General features: G+C 44.1%; 1 protein-coding gene across 3 annotated transcripts in view; it reads left to right on the top strand.

Annotated features, from left to right (window-relative positions):
• Positions 1–17,603, top strand: part of phkb (phosphorylase kinase, beta) — a 258,511-nt gene extending 240,908 nt beyond the window's left edge. For all 3 annotated transcript variants that reach the window (XM_067997927.1, XM_067997926.1, XM_067997928.1), the window contains 5 exons: positions 1,194–1,328; positions 3,929–4,058; positions 5,401–5,508; positions 5,850–5,990; positions 17,050–17,603. In XM_067997927.1, coding sequence (XP_067854028.1) covers positions 1,194–1,328; positions 3,929–4,058; positions 5,401–5,508; positions 5,850–5,990; positions 17,050–17,184 — 649 coding nt within the window. In that variant the 3' untranslated portion in view covers positions 17,185–17,603. The remainder of the gene's footprint in view (positions 1–1,193; positions 1,329–3,928; positions 4,059–5,400; positions 5,509–5,849; positions 5,991–17,049) is intronic.
• Positions 17,604–20,322: the final 2,719 nt, after the last annotated feature.

Here is a 20,322-nt window from a genome sequence, read left to right as displayed (position 1 = left end):
AATCTTAGTGACAAAGAAATCCATGAGCTCCTCGCACTTGTTGTTGGGGGTGAGAGTGGAGGGGGCAGGGAAGAGGAATTTAAGGAGACAGTTGGTAGTGGAGAAAAGAAGCCGGAGATTATCTTAGCATTCCAGGATGATCCTGGAGTAGTGAGCAGTTTTATCAGAGTAGAACAGGACCCGATAGTGCTTGATGTGGTCTAGCCAGATCTGGCGATGTGTAGCTAAACCAGTTGTCCACCAGTTGAGGCAAATAGCATAGATGCATTTAAGGGGAAGCTAGATAAGCACATGAGGAAGAAAGGAATAGAAGGATATCCTGATAGGGTTACTTGAAATAGGGAGGGAGGAGGCTCATGTGGAGCATAAACGTTGGCCAAGTGGCCTGTTTCTATGCTGTAGTTTCAATGTAACTCAATGTAACCGTTCAAATCTGCGTCCCTTGGTCTTAAGGAAGCAGCATTGGGAGCCATACCAGGGAGAACTACCAAGGTGGGAGAGAGTAAGGGTTTTTCTGGGGACAAGGGCATCAAAGGTAGAGGTGAGGGTATAATTGAGCAGATCAGTAACTGCAAAAGTATCACGATAGTTGAGAATTTTGAAGTGTTGTTGTAAGTGACTTGGGGGAGAGTTTTCTCCAGGTGTGCAAAAGGAAGTGGGGTTGGAAGGGGGAAGGGGATATGAGTGAAGAGGAATACAAGGAAGTGATCAGAGATGGCCTTATCTTGGTTGAGCCTATTCAGTATGATATGAATCCCAGGGGGCTGTACCACTGATGTAGAGATAAGTAAGCTAATATTGAAAATTAATTCAGGCAGCATATAGCCAGAAGTAATGCTGTAATGATTATAAATGATGTCAGGGTGGTATATGATGGTTTAAGATAGGAGGCAGCTGCAGAAAAATCTGCAAGAATGGCCAGATGACATCCTTCCTGACATTTATTTTTCATTCCCACTTTAGCTTCTAGTGTTGACATCAAAATTTGTTAGGCAAAATAGTCCAATGCAGTCAGATTTTAATAGAAACTGCCAGTAAAGGTACATTGAATTGATGTATGATAGTATCATAGGCTAGTGCTCCATGCAGTCTGAAAATCTGCTTCATTTTGATGGTTAAGTACTGTTCATCAATTCTCTGCCATGTTCTTTTATCTATATTGTTACGAGAATATGCTCTCGCATCTAATTCAGATGGATCATCCATGCTATGAAACATGAACTAACGATTCGAGGCGAGGATCTACCCACCGATTACCTGTACCAGATGTCACCAAGTGATGTTAAACAGCTTCTGCTGGACATTCTGCAGCCTGACCAACATGAAAGGTACTCTGAACCAATTAAGTCATGTTGCAACCTGAATACTGTCGGAGGTGCCATCTTTCGGATGAGACATTAAACCGAGGCCCGACTGCCCTCTCAGGTGGACATAAAAGATCCCAAGGCACTATTTCGAAGAGGAACAGGGGGGTTCTCCGAGAATAGATTCATAGAATCATAGAAAGGTTACAGCAAGGAAGGAGGCCATTCGGCCCATCGAGTCCATGCCGGCTCTATGCAAGAGCAATGCTAGTCCCACTCCCCCGCCCTTTTCCCATAGCCCTGCAAATTTTTTCCTTTCATGTACTTATCCAGTTCCCTCTTGAAAACCATGATTGAATCTGCCTCCACCACCCCCTCGGGCAGTGCATTCCAGTCGCTGTGTAAAAAAAATTTTTCCTCATTTCACCTTTGGTTCTTTTGCCAACCACCTTAAACCTCTGGTCCTTGACTCTTCCGCCAATGGGAACAGTTTCTCTCTATCTACTCTGTCTAGACCCTTCATGATTTTGAATACCTCTTTCAAATCCCCTCGCAACCATCTCTGTTCCAAGAACAATCCCAGCTTCTCCAGTCTATCCACGTAACCAAAGTCCCTCATCCCTGGAATCATTCTAGTAAATCTAATTCTCCCGGTGTCCTGGCCAATATTTATCCCTCAACCAACATCACTAAAACAGATTATCTGATCATTTATCTCGTTGCTGTTTATAGGACCTTGCTGTGCGCAAATTGACTGCCGTGTTTCCCTACATTATAACAGTGACTACACTTCAAAAAAAATACTTTATTGGCTGTAAAGTGTTTTGGGATGTCCTGAGGTCATGAACGGCGCTATATTAAGTACAAGTTCTTTCTTTACTATGTAAAATAAAGTTTTGATTTAATGGGGGAAAAAATTGTATACTATTATAGTTATAATTATTGGGTCCTTCCTTCAAGGACACAATTTAAATAAAAATGCTTATCAAATAAATTTTGAAGCTACTTTATCAATTGCTCTGTAAGACAATCCAGTTAGTCCCATTCCCTGCTCTTTCCCCATGGCCCTGCAAATTTTTTTCCCTTCAAATATTTATCCAGTTCCTTTTTGGAAGCCACAGAATACAAATCTTCAGCCTCTAAATTTAACACTTTAAAAATGACAGCATGTAGGCTGCTATGATGTGAGACCAGAATAGATTTTAAATGATGCAGATGGCCAAATTAAATGTAGAAAATTAGACAAATTAATTTGTCTTCCCAAAGCTCCTACCTAAACTCTCCTTATAGCTGAAAAGGGTGGCAAATGTTTTTTTACCAAAAGTTTTACTGAAGCTAAAGAGGTCTCTACTGAAATTGTAAACCTTATTGCTGTGCAATTAGTTGGTACTTCAGCAGCTCATCCACTGCATAAATGATCATAAATGATGTGCAAGACCCTGATGTACATGATTTGTTTCCTATAGAAATGGAATTGCTAATAAACTGTTTCACAACAATCAGCCAGACCCACATACTCTGCACTGCTCAATTTAATGTTTTCCCCACTTAAGGATTTTTCAACGCAGATAAGAAATTCAAATAAGATTGGAAATTACCCACAGGAGAGCTGCTGCTGATCAATGCTATTTTTATTTATCTGTTCAGTGCTGGAATGATTGGGTATTGAATGTTCTGTTGTCTGTTAGGGTATTTGCTGTCCTGCTTTTCTTCCTCTGGAAGATGACTTAACTGGCTTCTATGATTTTGCCAGAAAATTCCTCATTCAACAGCTACATTTAGGACAAGGAAAATGTATTAATGTAAACTCATTAGGTTAATTATACATATCATTAAACATCTTGCTGTTTAAAACTATATTATGTCTTTCCATTCAACCTCATTGTTTTCTTTTTTTTAAAAATTTTATAACGATTTTGTGTTCAATGCATGCTGGGGAATAGAACACTTTCCATTTTGTGCATCTCATGTTAATATCAAGCATTCCCAGTTCAGGTATAGCAGAGTTAGTAAAGTTCCCTCTACTCTGCCCAAACAATGTATCTTCACCATATCTCCAGAAGAGCATCAGTGTTTTATTTTTCCAGCCACCCTGTGATCTCTGTAAGTAAAATTACCAATTAGTATGCGCCTGCACGAAGATTGACTGCCCAAACTCATTTCAAGAAGATAGAGGAAAGCTTCATTGCATCAGGCTGGGCTAGGTTCAAAACCATCTGGAAAAGGTGAACAGTCAGTATCTAAACACCCCCATGTTCTTTTCAGGTTCCTAGAATAATTCAAAATACACTGAGCAGCTACCTTGGTAAAGTTGAAATTATTTGGAAAGGCAGCAATTACATTTAGAGAGAATTCCAAGTGAACAGTGTTCTTTTATTTGTAACGGTGTTGATCAAATTCTACTGAGATTATTTTGCTACATGTTAAAGTTGACACTTTTTTCTATGTTGTAATAATTCTGTGCATTGCATTCATATCTACAGTTTTAGTTTTAATTGTAGTGTTGATGATACATCCTAAATTAGAAATGTAATAAAAAATGAAATTCAAATCCCTGAGTTAAACAGTAACTCTAGATATATATAAAAAAATACAGAATAAGTAGACAATTTTTTTTCCTTCAGGTCATGGAAAAACAGGCGTCATCTTGATGGCTCCTTGAACCGTACTCCAAAGGGTTTCTATGACAGAGTGTGGCAGATTCTGGAGAGGACACCAGATGGCATCCTAGTGACTGGAAAACATCTGCCACAAGTAATTGCATAATATGAGAGTGACTTGCAACATTTTCATTTAATAGTCAAACCTTCAGCGAACCTCTGCATCCATGTTCACAAACCAAGTTCAAAATAAATAGGCTGGAATTTTTCATTCTGGCAGTCAGAAAAGGGGGGCTTTACGCCTGCCCCATTGCTGCACTTCTGGCCGTGGCCAATTTTCCAGGATTAAGCTACTTAACCTATTTGCAGAGGATTCCTTCTTCCATCATGCGTTCCGAACAGGGAGGTGTGAGACAAAAATGACTCTAGAAGGCCTCTTACCCCTGCCTCAGCATGACGTTGGTGTCAGCCTCCAGATTTTATCCAAAATGTTTGCAAAATACCGCCTTAGTTTATACAATCAATTACCCTGTGATCAATTGCAAAGGTGACCTTTAAATTCTAAAAGGGCCTATCCACTCCTAATGTTCCTGCATCCCTAGCACCGAGTGTTGCTATGGGACAAATGACAGGAAACGTGTTGTGTAACTTAATCCTATCATTTGCATTTCATTAGAATACATCTGCCCATATTAGGATGGATATATTCTATGTCTCATTGCTTCTGGTGAAAAATCCCAGAAGTAGCACAGATGGGGGAAACCAGCAGAATAGCTACCTACCTGATTTACTCCCCAGCTGCTAAATTTACCATGAGGAGCTAGTGTAACTCCAGAGGAAAATCTGCCTTATTAGGTTTTTTAAAAAAAACTCCACAGATATTTAAGACCATTATCCTAACAGTTGGGTAAAATAAATATATTTAAAAGATCATTGTGAATTTCGCTCTGTGATCGATAACTAATTGATAGCTTCTGAATGGATTTTCTTCATTTGAAAGCTTAGAGGTTGAGGATGGAATTGGAATTCCATTCTTTTAACCAAGAAAAGAGGGGAAATTCCAGCCTGTGTTTCAGAACTATTGGAAATTATTTATAAGCTGATCTTTAAAATGTTTCTCTGAACTGAACTTATGTCCATGAATGACTCTGATTTTGCGGCCTGTATTTATATTCATCTTTACCAAGTAAAGTGTTGCATAATTAAATGTTTTAGTAATGTTAGTGCAATCTCAAAATATTGCTGTATGAAAGATTTGAATTAAAACTTAGTAATATTGATCAGATTTCTAGTTGAGCAGCTAAAATAGTTGTATTGGAACAGCTAACCAATGTGACTGGCAAATAACAATCTGAGAGTTTTAGTAAAGTTACGAAAGCCCTCTTGGTAACTGTTTAAGCAGTAAACGAAGATTGATCTTTGTAAGTAAATGGGAAATGATATTGCTTTTTACCAGCAAAAGTTCTGCTCTAACCTTAATGTGTTTGCTTCTGCAGCAACCAACTTTGTCAGATATGACCATGTATGAGATGAACTTTTCTCTCCTCGTAGAAGACACACTGCAGGACATTATACAGCCTGAATATCGACAGATCATTGTTGAGGTGCTAATCAAGATCTTATTTTAAGCCCATCCAAAATTTTCAACATTTTCACAACCATACATAGTGTACGCTGAGGCAAGGGGGAATGTGCGGTATAAATATACAAGTGAAATTCCTGCCAATCAACCTAGACAACCAATGCTGGAGTATCGAGGACATTGGTGCCAGTATTCATTCCCCACTGCCAAAGTGTTGTCATGCAATACACTATGGCGCAGCTACACATGTTTAGAAATCACAAGTTGGAGTAAATCTTGGAGAAATACCTTAGATATATGAATTCTTTGTGAACAATTTAGCATGACATATTGCAAACTAAATTTTTGTATTTCTTGCTGCAGCTGATTATGGTAGTTTCCGTGGTGTTGGAACGCAACCCTGAGCTGGAATTTCAAGCTGAAGTGAATTTGGACAAACTGGTGAAAGACGCCTTTGATGAATTTAAGAGAGACAAACGTAGGCTAGAGGGAGTTGATGTTAAGGTAAGTAAAATGCAGCTTTATAATTATAGACATTATAAAACTAAATTACAGTATGTTTTAGTAACACTGGAAAAAATTTAGCTCGCCTTATGGAACTTACACTTGATGTAGTGGGCTGACGCTTTGGGCTCGATTTTCGCACCCCAGAGCGGGTGCGTTCGTGGCGGGGGGGCTGTGAAAATCAGGGATTCCCGGGGCGGGTCTGGAGCCCGGCTCCAACCCGCCCACTTCCGGGTTCCCCAGTGACGCGCTGACATGCGCGCGCAGCCCCCGCATGTGGGACTCCCGCCGTCAATTAAAGCCGGCGGGATGCCACTTAAAGGTAATTATTTAGGTACTTCAGGTCGTTTACAGACCTGATTAACATGATATTTTAGGAGGGGTGGGATTTTGCAAACAACTGGGACTGTTTCCCGTACTGGGGGAAACACTCCCAGTTCAAATGGACGTGTTGCAGCCATCAGCCTGTGGCAGCTGCAAAGGTCCATTTGACAGGTTGGGGGGAGACCCTCACTCATTGCAGGAGGCCACTCTGTCACTTTGGACAAAGTTTGGGCTCCACCACCCTCCTCCTAACAATACAATTCACCAACTTGCACACTTACCCCGGTGTCCAGACACATGTACCTACCTTGCGGACCCCCTCAAATGTACATCTTCCGGACGAGGGCCGCCGTAGCTGCAGTCATGACCTCCTCGGAGGACGTACAGCATCACCAGCCTCGCCGTCCACCTCTGACACGTGGAGCCCCACAACACAGTGCTGTAACACATCCACCTGCACAGCAGGAGGGAGGGAAATGGCAGAGAGAGATGCATCGCAGAGGGCACTACCCTCGCCACAGGGTCTACAGATAGAGGCTCAGCTTCCTGGACCTCTCTGAGCAGCAGTGCACACGGAGGCTCAGAGTCACTCGACATGCAGTCGTGGACATCTGCAGCCTCCTTCAGGCCAAGCTGCTCCCGGCTGGCCCGAGCACCATCTTCTTACCTGTCGCTGTCAAAGTCACCACTGCCCTCAAAAACCTCTCCTCCGCATCCTTCCAGGGTGCCACCGGGGACATCGCCGACGTCTCTCAGTCGTCTGCACAAAAGAGCCCTGCAATTACACCTACACCCACTCTGCAGTGACATAATGGGTGGCATCAATTGTGGGTCTTCATGGTGATCCTCAGGAAAGGGCATTATTGCACAAACCAGACAAGATTTGCAAAGACGTGGCAGTAGTGGTGACAATATAATATGTTATGTGAGTTGATCAGAAATTAAATATAAGTAAGAACCATGACAAACCCTCAAACACCCTTGTGCATCCCCTTCATGCTCACGACACGTTTGCCTTACACTTCCTACTGCACATATGTGATGCATGCCCTGTGGCTGCAGCACAAGTAGTGGCAGGTTGAGTGAGGCTGACTGTGAAAGAGATGCATGAGAGGGTGAGTATGAGATAGAGCCATGAGATTGTATGAGGATTGGGTTGAATGGTAGTGGCGGGATGAGTACTGGCGAGGTGAGTAAGTGCAGGTAAGATGAGGATGAGCTTTGAGTGGGTATGAGGAGTGATGTGATAGAGTAGTGTTGGCAGTGCAGAAGGAAATGTGGGGTGGGGGCGGTGATGTGGCAGAAGGAGTGTAGGGGAATGAGTAAGTGTACTCACTTCGGCTGACCTACTTAGGTGATTGAAGCGCCTCCTGCACTGTATGCAGGTGCTTGGTATGTTGGTGGTGCTGGTGACCTCCTCTGCCACCTCGAGCCAGGCCTTCGTGGTGACAAAGGCAGGCCATTTCCTCTTGTCCGCCGGGGAGAAGATCTCTGTCCTCCCCCTCCTCCTCACCCCATCCAATAATACCTGGAGTGAGGAATCATTAAACCTGGGAGCAGCCTTCCCCCTGGGCTGCTCCATGCTGTAATTTTTCCTATTTTCTGCAACATCAGTCAGTGGAGGACTGCCCCTTTAAATAGGGCTCCTCCAGCTGACAGCCTCTGTTGCGCATGCGCAGTCCGCCCGCTGCGCAGCTTTCCAGCGCGAAACCCGGAAGCACAGGTAAGTGGCTGCAATTATCCTGCGATTGCATGCGGAGCACCCCGATTTCACTGGGTGTGTTACCCACGCGCTGCGAACCCGCTGCCCTCCTAATATCGGGCCCTTTGTTATGATAAATAAACACCAAATTATTGTTCCACTCCAAATGAAACAGAGGAGACAAATTTAACATGCTGTAGCAAGGAAAAAAATGAATGCCAAAATGGAAAGAAAAACAAACCATGCCAGTTCGAAACCAACGGTTAATGTGTGCACCTTCCACTGTTTCTGATGGTTGTGCCACCATGTGTTAACACACTGTAGTGATGTCACACCAATGGCACAACGCATTGGAATTCCTGGGAACAAAGGTGCCACCTCCTAAATGTCCTGACGAGGCTTGCACTGTGAAGCAGCACAAGCCTTTTGTACCCCCAGCACGAGCCCCATGGAAAACACAGGCCTACGGCAAAATGGGCACAAATCTATTGCCGCCTGCACCACTGGCATACGGGAATGGAATTTCAGCCCTAATTTACCATTTTTAATATAAAATTCTAACTTTTTCATGAGTGAAATGGGGAATACCCATAGATTTCTTCCTCCCTCCCCTCCAACCCCAATTAAATTATGGGTGCTAGTGCTCTTGCATGGAGGACAGCAGTTGAAAAGAGTGTATAATTTTAAATTTGCTGCCTACACCTTTAGTGACACACATTCCTTGGACAGCATTGCTAATATTGCCACCTTGAGATGCTTCTACAAGTACGTGAAAAGGAAGAGAGTGGCAAAAGTAAACGTTGGTCCCCTAGAGGCTGAGACAGGAGAAATTATAATGGGGAATCAGGAAATGGCAGATGCATTAAACAAATATTTTATATCTGTCTTTACAGTAGAAGACACAAAAAGCATACCAGAAATAGTGGGGAACCAAGGGGGTAATGAGAGTGAGGATCTTAAAGTAATTATTATCAGTAGAGAAAGTACTTGAGAAACTAATGAGACTAAAAGCTCATAAATCCTCTGGACCTGATGGCCTACATCCAAGGGTTCTAAAAGAGGTGGCTGCAGAGATAGTGGATGCATTGGTTATAATCTTCCAAAATTCCCTAGATTCTAGAACGGTCCCAGCGGATTGGAAGGTAGGAAATGTAACCCTGCTTTGAAGAAAGGAGGGAGAGAAAAAACGGGGAACTACAGGCCAGTTAGCCTGACATCAGTCGTCGGGGAAAATGCTGGAATCCATTATTAAGGAAGTGGTAACAGGGCACTTAGAAAATCATAATATGATTAGGCAGAGTCAACGTCGTTTTAAGAAAGGGAAATCATGTTTGACAAACTTATTAGTTTTTTGAGGATGTAACTAGTAGGGTAGATAAAGGGGAACCAGTGGATGTAGTTTATTTGGATTTTCAAAAGGCATTCAATAAGGTGCCACATAAAAGGTTGTTACGCAAGATAAGGGCTCATGAGGTTGGGGGTAATGTATTAGCATGGATAGAGGATTGGTTAGTGGACAGAAAACAGTGAGTAGGGATAAACAGGTCATTTTCAGGTTGGCAGGCTACAACTAGTAGAGTACCACAAGGATCGGTGCTTGGGCCTCAGCTATCTACAGTCTATATTAATGACTTGGATGAAGGGACTGAGTGTAATATATCCAAGTTTGCTGATGATACAAAGCTAGGTGGGAAAGTATGCAGAGAGGACACAAAGAGTCTGCAAAAGGATATAGACAGGTTAAGTGAATCGGTAAGAAGATGGCAGATGGAGTATAATGTGGGGAAATATGGGGCTCGATGTTACCAGGGCTGGGGGTTCGTGGCGGGGGGGCTATTGGGCACGTGGGTAATGCGCCCGGCAAAATCAGTCTGCCCCCCGCGCGATCGCAGCCTAATTGGAACCACTTACCTGTTCTTCCGGGTTCCCCACTGCTGATCTGCGCGTCGGGCGGACTGCGCATGCGCAGTAAGCTCTGTCAGCTGGAGGAGCTCTATTTAAAGGGGCAGTCCTCCACTGACAGATGCTGCAAGAAATAGGAAAAATTACAGCATGGAGCAGCCCTGGGGGAAGGCTGCTCCCAGTTTAATGATGCCTCACTCCTGGTATCAATACATGGGGTGAGGAGGAGGGGGAGGACAGAGATCTTCCTCCCAGCGGGCGGGAGGAAGCGGCCTGCCTCTGCCACCAGGAAGGCCTTGCTCGAGGTGGCAGAGGAGGTCACCTGCACCACCAACATATCGCCCAACTGCATACAGTGCAGGAGGCGCTGCAATGACCTAAATATGTCAGCCAAAGTGAGTACACTTACTCATTCCCCTACACTCCGTCTGCCACATCACCGCCCCCACCCCACATCTCCTTCTGCACTGCCAACACTACTCTGTCACATCACCCCTCATACCCACTCAAAGCTCATCCTCATCTTACCTGCACTTACTCACCTCGCCAGTACTCATCCCGCCACTACCACTCAACCCAATCCTCATACAATCTCATGGCTCTATCTCATACTCACCCTCTCACTCAACCTGCCACTACTTGTGCTGCAGCCACAGGGCATGCATCACATATGTGCAGTTGGAAGCGTAAGGCAAACGTGTTGTGAGCATGAAGGGGATGCACAAGGGTGTTTGAGGGTTTATCATGGTTTTTACTTCTATTTAATTTCTGACCAACTCACATCACATATTATATTGGCACCACTACTGCCACGTCTTTGTGAATCTTGTCTGGTTTGTGCAATAATGCCCGTTCCTGAGGATCACAATGAAGACCCACAATTGATGCCACCCATTGTGTCACTGCAGAGTGGGTGTCGGTGTAATTGCAGGGCTCTTTTGTGCAGACGACTGAGAGACGTCGGCGATGTCTCCTGTGGCACCCTGGAAGGATGCGGAGGAGAAGTTGTTGAGGGCAGTGGTGACTTTGACAGCGACAGGTCAGAAGATGGTGCTCAGGCCAGCCGGGAGCAGCTCGGCATCAAGGAGGCTGCAGATGTCCACGACTACATGTCGAGTGACTCTGAGCCTCCGTGTGCACTGCTGCTCAGAGAGGTCCAGGAAGCTGAGCCTCGGTCTGTGGACCTTGTGGCGAGGGTAGTGCCCTCTGCGACGCATCTCTCTCTGCGGTTGCCCTCCCTCCAGCTGTGCAGGTGGATGTGTCACAGCACTGTATTGTGGAGCTCCATGTGTCAGAGGTGGACGGCGAGGCTGATGATGCTGTTCGCCCTCCAAGGAGGTCATAACTGCAGCTACGGTGGCCCCCATCCGGAAAATGTACATCTGAGGGTAGGTACATGTGTCTGGGTAAGTGTGCAAGTTGATGAATTTGATTGTTAGGAGGAGGGTGGTGGAGGCCAAACTATGTCCAAAGTGACAGAGTGGCCTCCTGCAATGAGTGATGGTCTCCCCCACCCCGCCCCCCCCCCCGACCTGTCAAATGGACCTTTGCAGCTGCCACAGGCTGATAGCTGCAACACGTCCATTTCAACTGGGAGTGCTTCCCACAGTATGGGAAACAGTCCCAGTTGTTTCTAAAATCCCACCCCTCCTGACATATTCCCTTAATCAGGTCTGCTAATGACCTGAAATACCTAGGTAAATAGTTTCAAGTGGCACCCCGCTGGCTTTAATTGCCTGCGGGAGTCCCACATGCGGGGGCTGCGCGCGCACGTCAGCGCATCTGTGGGGAACCCGGAAGTGGGCGGGTTGGAGCCCGGCTCCGGACCCGCTCCGGGATTACCTGATTTTCGGAGCCCCCCCCCCGCCAGGAACGCACCCGATAGCGGGTGCTAAAATGGAGGCCATGAGGTTATTCACTTTGGTAAGAAGAATAGAAAAACAGAATATTTTTTAAATGGTGAGAAACTATTTAATGTTGGTGTTCAGAGAGACTTGGGTGTCCTGGCACAAGAAACACAAAAAGTTAGCATGCAGGTACAGCAGGCAATTCAGAAAGCAAATGGCATGTTGCTCTTTATTGCAAGGGGGTTGGAGTACAAAAGTAAGGAAGTCTTCCTACAGTTGTATAGGGCTTTGGTGAGACCTCACCTAGTGTACTGCGTACAGTTTTGGTCTCCTTATCTAAGGAAGGATATACTCGCCTTAGAGGCGGTGCAACAGAGTCTCACTAGATTAATTCCTGGGATGAGAGGGTTGTCCTTTGAGGAGAGATTGAGTAGACTGGGCCTATACTCTCTGGAATTTAGAAGAATGAGAGGTGATCTCATTGAAATATATAAAATTCTGAGGTTGTTTCCCCTGGCTGGAGAGTCTAGAACAAGAGGGCATAGTTGCAGGATAAGGGGTCAGCCAATCAAGACTGAGATGAGGAGGAATTTCTTCACTCGGAGGGTTGTGAATCTTTGGAATTCTCTACCCAGAGAACTGTGGATGCTGAGCCGTTAAGTATATTCAAGGCTGAGACAGATAGATTTTTGGACTCTAGGGGAATCAAGGGATACGGGGATCAGGCAGGAAAGTGAAATTGAGGTTGAAGATCAGCCACAATCTTATTGAATGGCAGAGCAGGCTCGAGGGGCCGAATGGCCTACTCCTGCTCCTATTTCTTATGTTCTTATCTGTTAGTGATGCACAGCAGGGATGGCCAACTGGCATTTTGTGAACCACATTTAGCTCTTTGTATTTACTCATGCATTCAGTTGTGATGCAAAAGATGCAGCATGACATTGGAATGGACAGCGTTCCTTCCTGTCTGACTAGGCTAAACAACGTGGTTTTGTATTCCGACTGACCAAATGTATTCTGATGCTCGATGGCAGAGTCTGCTACACACACTTAGCTGTTGAACACAGGACAGGCCCAGAATCTGCAAAGGACCACATGGGAAGGAAAATCACCAATGTCATAAATGCAGGCCTTTTGCACAATGTCAGTCTCTGTCACAAGTAAGAGGAAGGATGCTTTTGCCTGAAATTGGGCTTGTTGATTGGGTTTTGTGGAGCTGGGATTTGCTGTCAGTGGCTATGAGTGAGAGAAAATGAAAAAGAGGGGGTGGGAGTGAGTGGGATGGAGACATGGGGAGAAAAGATGTTTGGGAGAGTGCGGTACAGGTTTTAGTTAGAAACAGAGCATGTCAAAGGTCACATTGGGTTGAGTTTTTGATTTCTTTCTTGGTAGGCTTGTGCTGAGGTTGATTCAATGGGACTGCTATTTAGCATGGTAGTATTTAGAACGTGGGGTTATAGAGTCATAGAGTTATACAGCACGGATAGAGGCCCTTCGGCCCATCGTGTCCGCGCCGGCCATCAGCCCTGTCTACTCTAATCCCATATTCCAGCATTTGGTCCGTAGCCTTGTATGCTATGGCATTTCAAGTGCTCATCCAAATGCTTCTTGAATGTTGTGAGGGTTCCTGCCTCCACAACCCTTTCAGGCAGTGAGTTCCAGACTCCAACCACCCTCTGGGTGAAAAAGTTCTTTCTCAAATCCCCTCTAAACCTCCCGCCTTTTACCTTGAATCTATGTCCCCTTGTTATAGTACCCTCAACGAAGGGAAAAAGCTCCTCAGTATCCATCCTATCTGTGCCCCTCATAATTTTGTACACCTCAATCATGTCCCCCCTCAGCCTCCTCTGCTCCAAGGAAAACAAACCCAATCTTCCCAGTCGCTCTTCATAGCTGAAGCGCTCCAGCCCTGGTAACATCCTGGTGAATCTCCTCTGCACCCTCTCCAAAGCGATCACATCCTTCCTGTAGTGTGGCGACCAGAACTGCACACAGTACTCCAGCTGTGGCCTAACCAGTGTTTTATACAGCTCCATCATAACCTCCTTGCTCTTATATTCTATGCCTCGGCTAATAAAGGCAAGTATCCCATATGCCTTCTTTACCACCTTATCTACCTGTTCCGCCGCCTTCAGGGATCTGTGAACTTGCACACCAAGATCCCTCTGACCCTCTGTCTTGCCTAGGGTCCTCCCATTCATTGTGTATTCCCTTGCCTTGTTAGTCCCTCCAAAGTGCATCACCTCGCACTTTTCCGGGTTAAATTCCATTTGCCACTGTTCCGCCCATCTGACCAACCCATCTATATCGTCCTGCAGACTGAGGCTATCCTCCTCGCTATTTACCACCCTACCAATTTTTGTATCATCAGCGAACTTACTGATCATACCTTTTACATTCATATCCAAGTCATTAATGTAGACCACAAACAGCAAGGGACCCAGCACCGATCCCTGTGGTACCCCACTGGCCACAGGCTTCCAGTCACAAAAACAACCTTCGACCATCACCCTCTGCCTTCTGCCACTAAGCCAGTTTTGTATCCAAAGTGCCAAGGCACCCTGGATTCCATGGGCTCGTACCTTCTTGACCAGTCTCCTGTGGGGGACTTTATCGAAGGCCTTACTGAAATCCATGTATACCACATCCACTGCGTTACCCTCATCCACACGCCTAGTCACCCCCTCAAAAAATTCAATCAAATTAGTCAGACATGATCTTCCCTTGACAAAGCCATGTTGACTATCCCTGATTAATCCTTGCTTCTCCAAGTGGAGACTAATTTTGTCCTTCAGAATTTTTTCCAATAATTTTCCTACCACTGATGTTAGGCTCACTGGCCTGTAGTTCCCCGGTTTTTCCCTACTCCCCTTCTTGAATAATGGTATTACATTAGCGGTTCTCCAGTCCTCTGGCACATCCCCTGTGGCCAGAGAGGTTCTGAATATATGTGTCAGAGCCCCCGCAATCTCCTCCTTTGCCTCACACAGTAGCCTGGGATACATTTCGTCCGGGCCTGGGGATTTATCCATTTTTAGGCCTGCTAAAACCGCCAATACCTCCTCCCGCTCGATGTTAATATGTTCGAGTATATCACAGTCCCCCTGCCGTATTTCTATGTCTACATCGTCCTTCTCCATAGTGAAAACAGATGCAAAAAATTCATTTAGAACCCCTCCTACATCTGCCGGCTCCACACACAGATTGCCATTTTTGTCCCTAATGGGCCCTATTTTTTCCCTAGTCATCCTCTTGCCCTTAATATACTTATAAAACATCTTAGGATTTTCCTTTATTTTGCTCGCCAGTGTCATTTCATGGCCCCTCCTTGATCTCCTAATTTCTTTTTTAAGTATCCCCCTGCACTTTTTGTACTCTTCTAGGGCTTCCTCCGTCTTTAGCCTTTTGTATCTGCCAAAAGCCCTCCTTTTTTTCCTAATCCATTCTCGTATATCCCCTGACATCCAAGGTTCCCTGGAGTTCTTGGAACCACCCTTGACCTTTACGGGAACATGTTGCCATTGTATGGTCTCAATCTCCCTTCTGAAAGACTCCCATTGCTCCGATGCGGATTTTCCTACAAGCAGCTGATCCCAGTCCATTTTGGCCAGATCCTGCCTTATCCTATTAAAATCGGCCTTCCCCCAATTTAGAACCTTTATTTCCGGCCCCTCCCTGTCCTTTTCCATGACCACCTTAAATCTCACCAAATTATGGTCACTGTCACCAAAGTGCTCACCTACTAGCACTTCTTCCACTTGGCCGGCCACATTCCCTAGAATTAGGTCCAGTACCGCCCCCTCTCTTGTAGGACTTTCTACATGCTGGCTCAAAAAGCTCTCCTGGATGCACGTTAAGAATTTTGTACCCTCTAAGCCTTTTACACTCTGAGTATCCCAGTTAATATTGGGGAAGTTGAAATCCCCCACGATTATTATCCTATTATTTGCACAATTTTCTGAGATTTGCCTACATATCTGTTCCTCGATCTCCCCCTGACTGTTTGGGGGCCTATAGTACACTCCCATCAAAGTGCTTGCCCCCTTTTTGTTTTTAAGCTCCACCCATATGGCCTCATTAGAGGAACCTGCTAATATATCATCCCTCCTTATGGCAGTAATTGATTCTTTAATTAATATTGCGACCCCCCCTCCTCTTATACCTCCCCCTCTGTCTCGCCTGAAGATTCTGTACCCCGGAATATTGAGCTGCCAGTCTTGCCCCTCCCTCAACCATGTCTCTGTGACAGCAACAATGTCATACTCCCATGTGTTTATCAACACCTTCAGTTCATCCACCTTATTCGCAAGACTCCTTGCATTAAAATAGATGCCATCCAGCCTTGCCCTCACATATTTGTCCTGTCTTCCAAGCTGACTTGTTTTTTTCTCTATATTTGGCTGCACATCACCCCCTATTGTAGCTCCACTCTGTATCCCATCCCTCTGCCAAGTTAGTTTAAACCCCCCCCAACAGTGCTAGCAAACCTCCCCGCAAGGATATTTGTCCCGCTCTGGTTCAGATGCAACCCGTCCGACTTGTACAAGTCCCACCTTCCCCAGAAGCAGGCCCAGTGATCCAGGAAACTGAAACCCTCCCTCCTGCACCAACTCTTTAGCCACGCATTCATCTGTTCTATCCTCCTATTTCTATACTCACTAGCCCGTGGCACTGGGAGTAATCCAGAGATTACAACCTTTGAGGTCCTGCTCTTTAATCTGCTACCTAGCTCCCTAAATTCTTGATGCAGGACCTCATCTCCCTTCCTACCTATGTCGTTGGTCCCAATGTTCTTTGGTGATAACATATAGATTTGTTTTTCTGGTTCCTGAGTTTTAACTAGTTGGTGTAGTTTTAATTATTGAACTTTGGTCATTTTTATTTGAGTTTCTGTCACTTATGGGTTAAGATTTCTGAATGGTCTTGTCATTTTCTAGCAATTAAAAAAAAAATCTGTTGTTTTGGCAATTTTCCGCTTTAGCTCCCAGCTCCATTTATGGCCATTCCTCACCAGCACTCAAGTCAAAATTTTCAGGCAGTATGAAAGCACATCAGAAATTTAATTAAGTGTAAAATATTCATTTTCTGGCATTAACCTCTGCTTTGAGCAGCTGAATAGAATTGATTTTCATCACCCTACCACTATGACATGTAATTGGTGTCTGTTACTGTTAACTCTCAGCATACAACCTAACCCTAGGAAGGATAACTAAATCTAGTAGGTAAAAAATGGAAACAGGATTGGGAATTCTTGTTGCTTCATTTACATTGCATCTATTTACAGCATATAACTGACTTCTACAATACACCTCCAACGGGTTTGAGAGGGACAGCCAGCTACTTGATGAAGGCCGTGATGAACACATTACTTGATGGTGAAGTTAAATCAAGCCATGATGACCCCTGTGTGATCTGCTAAAAGATGATGAGCTTGAAGAGTGTGCACGTTCATGAGATTTTATGATGTGTGCTAATGCATGTTATTACCGCGATCCTAGTCACTATAACTGAAGTCACAAATAATATGTCAGTTTGCCAGATAGTAGCTGTTTTCCAGCAATTGCACGAGAAGATTGATAAACTGTTTGTATTAAATTCACTTAACGTGTTATCTAGAAACACATAAAGAAGGTCATTTAAACTGGGTGATGGATGCTTGTATGAAACAGGTTATATTTAACAATGAAACATTCAGTTACACTTAAGTAATACTGTTCAATGAGAGTGTCACTTTATATAAAGTTAAAATGTTAAATCTTAATAAATGTTTGGAAATTGTATGTGTGCCAATGTTATGAGTTATAATTGTTAAATAAAAATGGCATGCTTAAAAGTGAATTTCGTAAACTTATATTTGAAAACAAACTTGCACACCTGTATTATTTGGTTGTTTTAAGTAGTCAGACAGGGAAGTCTCTTCAACATATTTAAACTCCAACAGTAGAGGTGATTCATAAATGCTACTTTCACGAATGTAAAAAGTATGCAGAGAGGGGAATGGAGAGAAAATTTAATATTTACTGGTTTGATTTTCAAGATTTCTTTTGTGTTTCCCTGTGTCATGCATATCCTGTAACCAAGCAGGCAGATGGCAGCTTGTTCTCAGGTCTCTGCCATTGCTGGTCTGAACTGGCCACACAGTTGCTTGGCAATGGTTGTTCCTTTTTTGAACAGCTGTCAAAGTATTACGGGGTAGTAATCTAATGTCAGGGTTCAGATTACATGGTTTATGTTCATCATCTGAATACTGAATATATGAAAAGAAGGGCAGGAAGACGCCACCAGGCTCATCGATACACACCCTGTCCATTAGATGGTACAACCTCATGTATCACCCTTCCTAATCTCTAGCAATGGTAACTTCTGGGGGTGGCAAAAAAAAGAAAATCATGCAGCCAATTCCAGGAAAAATTCTGGGCTGTTCTTCTTTGACTCCCCAAGACAATCGAGCAAACTCCAGGAAAGCATGGTTACCCATGATGAATCACTGGATGTTCTTAACCACACAGCCTACCCATTGATATGCTCCAATGTCTTCAGGAATATTGAACAGTATAGGACCAGAAAAGAACATTTGCATTTATCAGACCAGTCCTAAATGTCACAAACTTCCAATTGCACTTTATTTCTCATACCCTTCAATAGTCCTGTCTGCAAAAATCTATAAATCACCCACTTACAATTTATTACCTCCACTTACACTGTCTCCATGTAGGCTATTCCACATATTCACCACCCTCTCAGTGAAAAAGTTATGTCTTAACTGTTTTATCATCTAAGCTTGAATTGGTGTCCCTTTGCCCTAGTGATTGATTGTCTCTCTGGATCCAATTACCTATGTAAGACCATAAGAGATAGGAGCAGGAGTAGGCCATTTGGCCCTTCGAGCCTGCTCCACCATTTAATGAGATCATGGCTGATCTGATTTTTACCTCAACTCCACTTTCCCGCCTTTTCCCCATATCCTTTGACTCCCTTGCTGATCAAAAATTTGTCTAACTCAGCCTTTAATGTATTCGATGACTCAGCTTCCCCGTCTTTTTGGGATAAAGAATTCCAAAGATTCATGATCCTCTGGGAGAAGAAATACCTCCTCATTTCCGTCTTAAACGGGTGACCCCTTATTCTGAGACTATTTTTAGATTTGCCCATGAGGGGTAACATCCTCTCAGCATCTATCAAGTCTCCTCAATAAGATCATCTCTAAACTGACATTTTTCCCTAATATTAACATCCCTAGTACCCATATGCTCATAGTGCAGGTGGTCAATCCCATTTATCGACTTAGTTACCCTTCTTTGTGCACCGTCCAAGATCTGGATGTCCCCTGTATGGTAAGGTAGCCAGAACTGGATATAATGCTCGAAGTGGGAGGGGTGCCAATGCTTTTACACACTAATTATCACTTCCTGGGATTTGTGCTTTATCCCTGAAGCTATTCATCCCAGTTTGCCTTTTTCGCCACCACTGTACATTGTGCTGATTGTTCGAGTGTTTTCTACTAATACCCCCAGATCCCTCTGCTGTGTTGTTTCCTGTAGACTGTTCCATTTTTTTTGTGCCTCAATTACTTTTTTTCCGTCTCCAGCTTCATAAATTTGCATTTCTCCACATTAAGCCACAGTCCCACTTTTAGACCCAATCTGCAACATGTCCAGACCCCTCTGCAACTGGTCTGGTTATTCCCTGTTGTGATCCTTGCCAATTTGGTACCATCAGCAAACTCGCATAGATTTGTTACAGTTCCTTCCTCCAAATCATTAATGTACACTGACAGTCGTGGCTCCAAAAATGATCCCTGAAGTATCCAAAAGTTACCTCTCTGCATGTTGATACTCTCTTAACAACTACTTTGTGCATCCTCTGACTCAATTATTTAGTTAATCACTTCAAAAAGTCTCCCTCATTCTGTGCCTTTCTGTCTCACAAATTACTCTCCAAATGGTACCGTATTGAATGCTTTCATATTAAGGCCATTATATTAATTTGGTGCGTCCAATGGTTACAGGGCGGTAGCGGCCCTAAAATAGCTATGTTGCACTTACTGCCCCGTTCCTGCACAAATCCCACCTGCTGCCATATTTTCTGGGGCCTTCTGCTGGACAGACAAGTGTCCACCTGACTCATTACAACTTGCAAATCGTGGTCCTGTGACGTACATAGGATCCTGATGCAATTTCAAGGGACAACTGGACGGACCACACGCCACACGCGCAGTACCAGGCGGTAAAGCAGAAAAGGCCTGAAAAGTTAAGCTGTTTATGCTGTTTCTCTGGGGTTTCTGCCTAAGTTACGGTGGGAGATCAGAAGAACCCCCTTGGAAATTGCTGATGTTTTTAAAGATTTTTCACTTGCCCTCTACTTAAATATTGATCAATCTCCCTCAATCAATTTGTTTAAATTGTCATCTTATTTCTTTGAAATTAACTTTTTTGAAGTTATATAACTGGCTTCTGATTGTTTTTATTTCTGAATCCCGAATCGCGTTAAATTTAATCATCCTGCAGTTACTGTTGCCCATAAGATGAGCACTGCCTCTTGTGGCTTCTCTAACGTA

The sequence above is a fragment of the Heptranchias perlo genome, chromosome 16 (genome assembly GCF_035084215.1).
Source record: "Heptranchias perlo isolate sHepPer1 chromosome 16, sHepPer1.hap1, whole genome shotgun sequence".
NCBI lineage: Eukaryota > Metazoa > Chordata > Chondrichthyes > Hexanchiformes > Hexanchidae > Heptranchias > Heptranchias perlo.
Note: the sequence above shows the minus strand (reverse complement) of the source record. Positions and strands in the feature narration are given on the sequence as shown.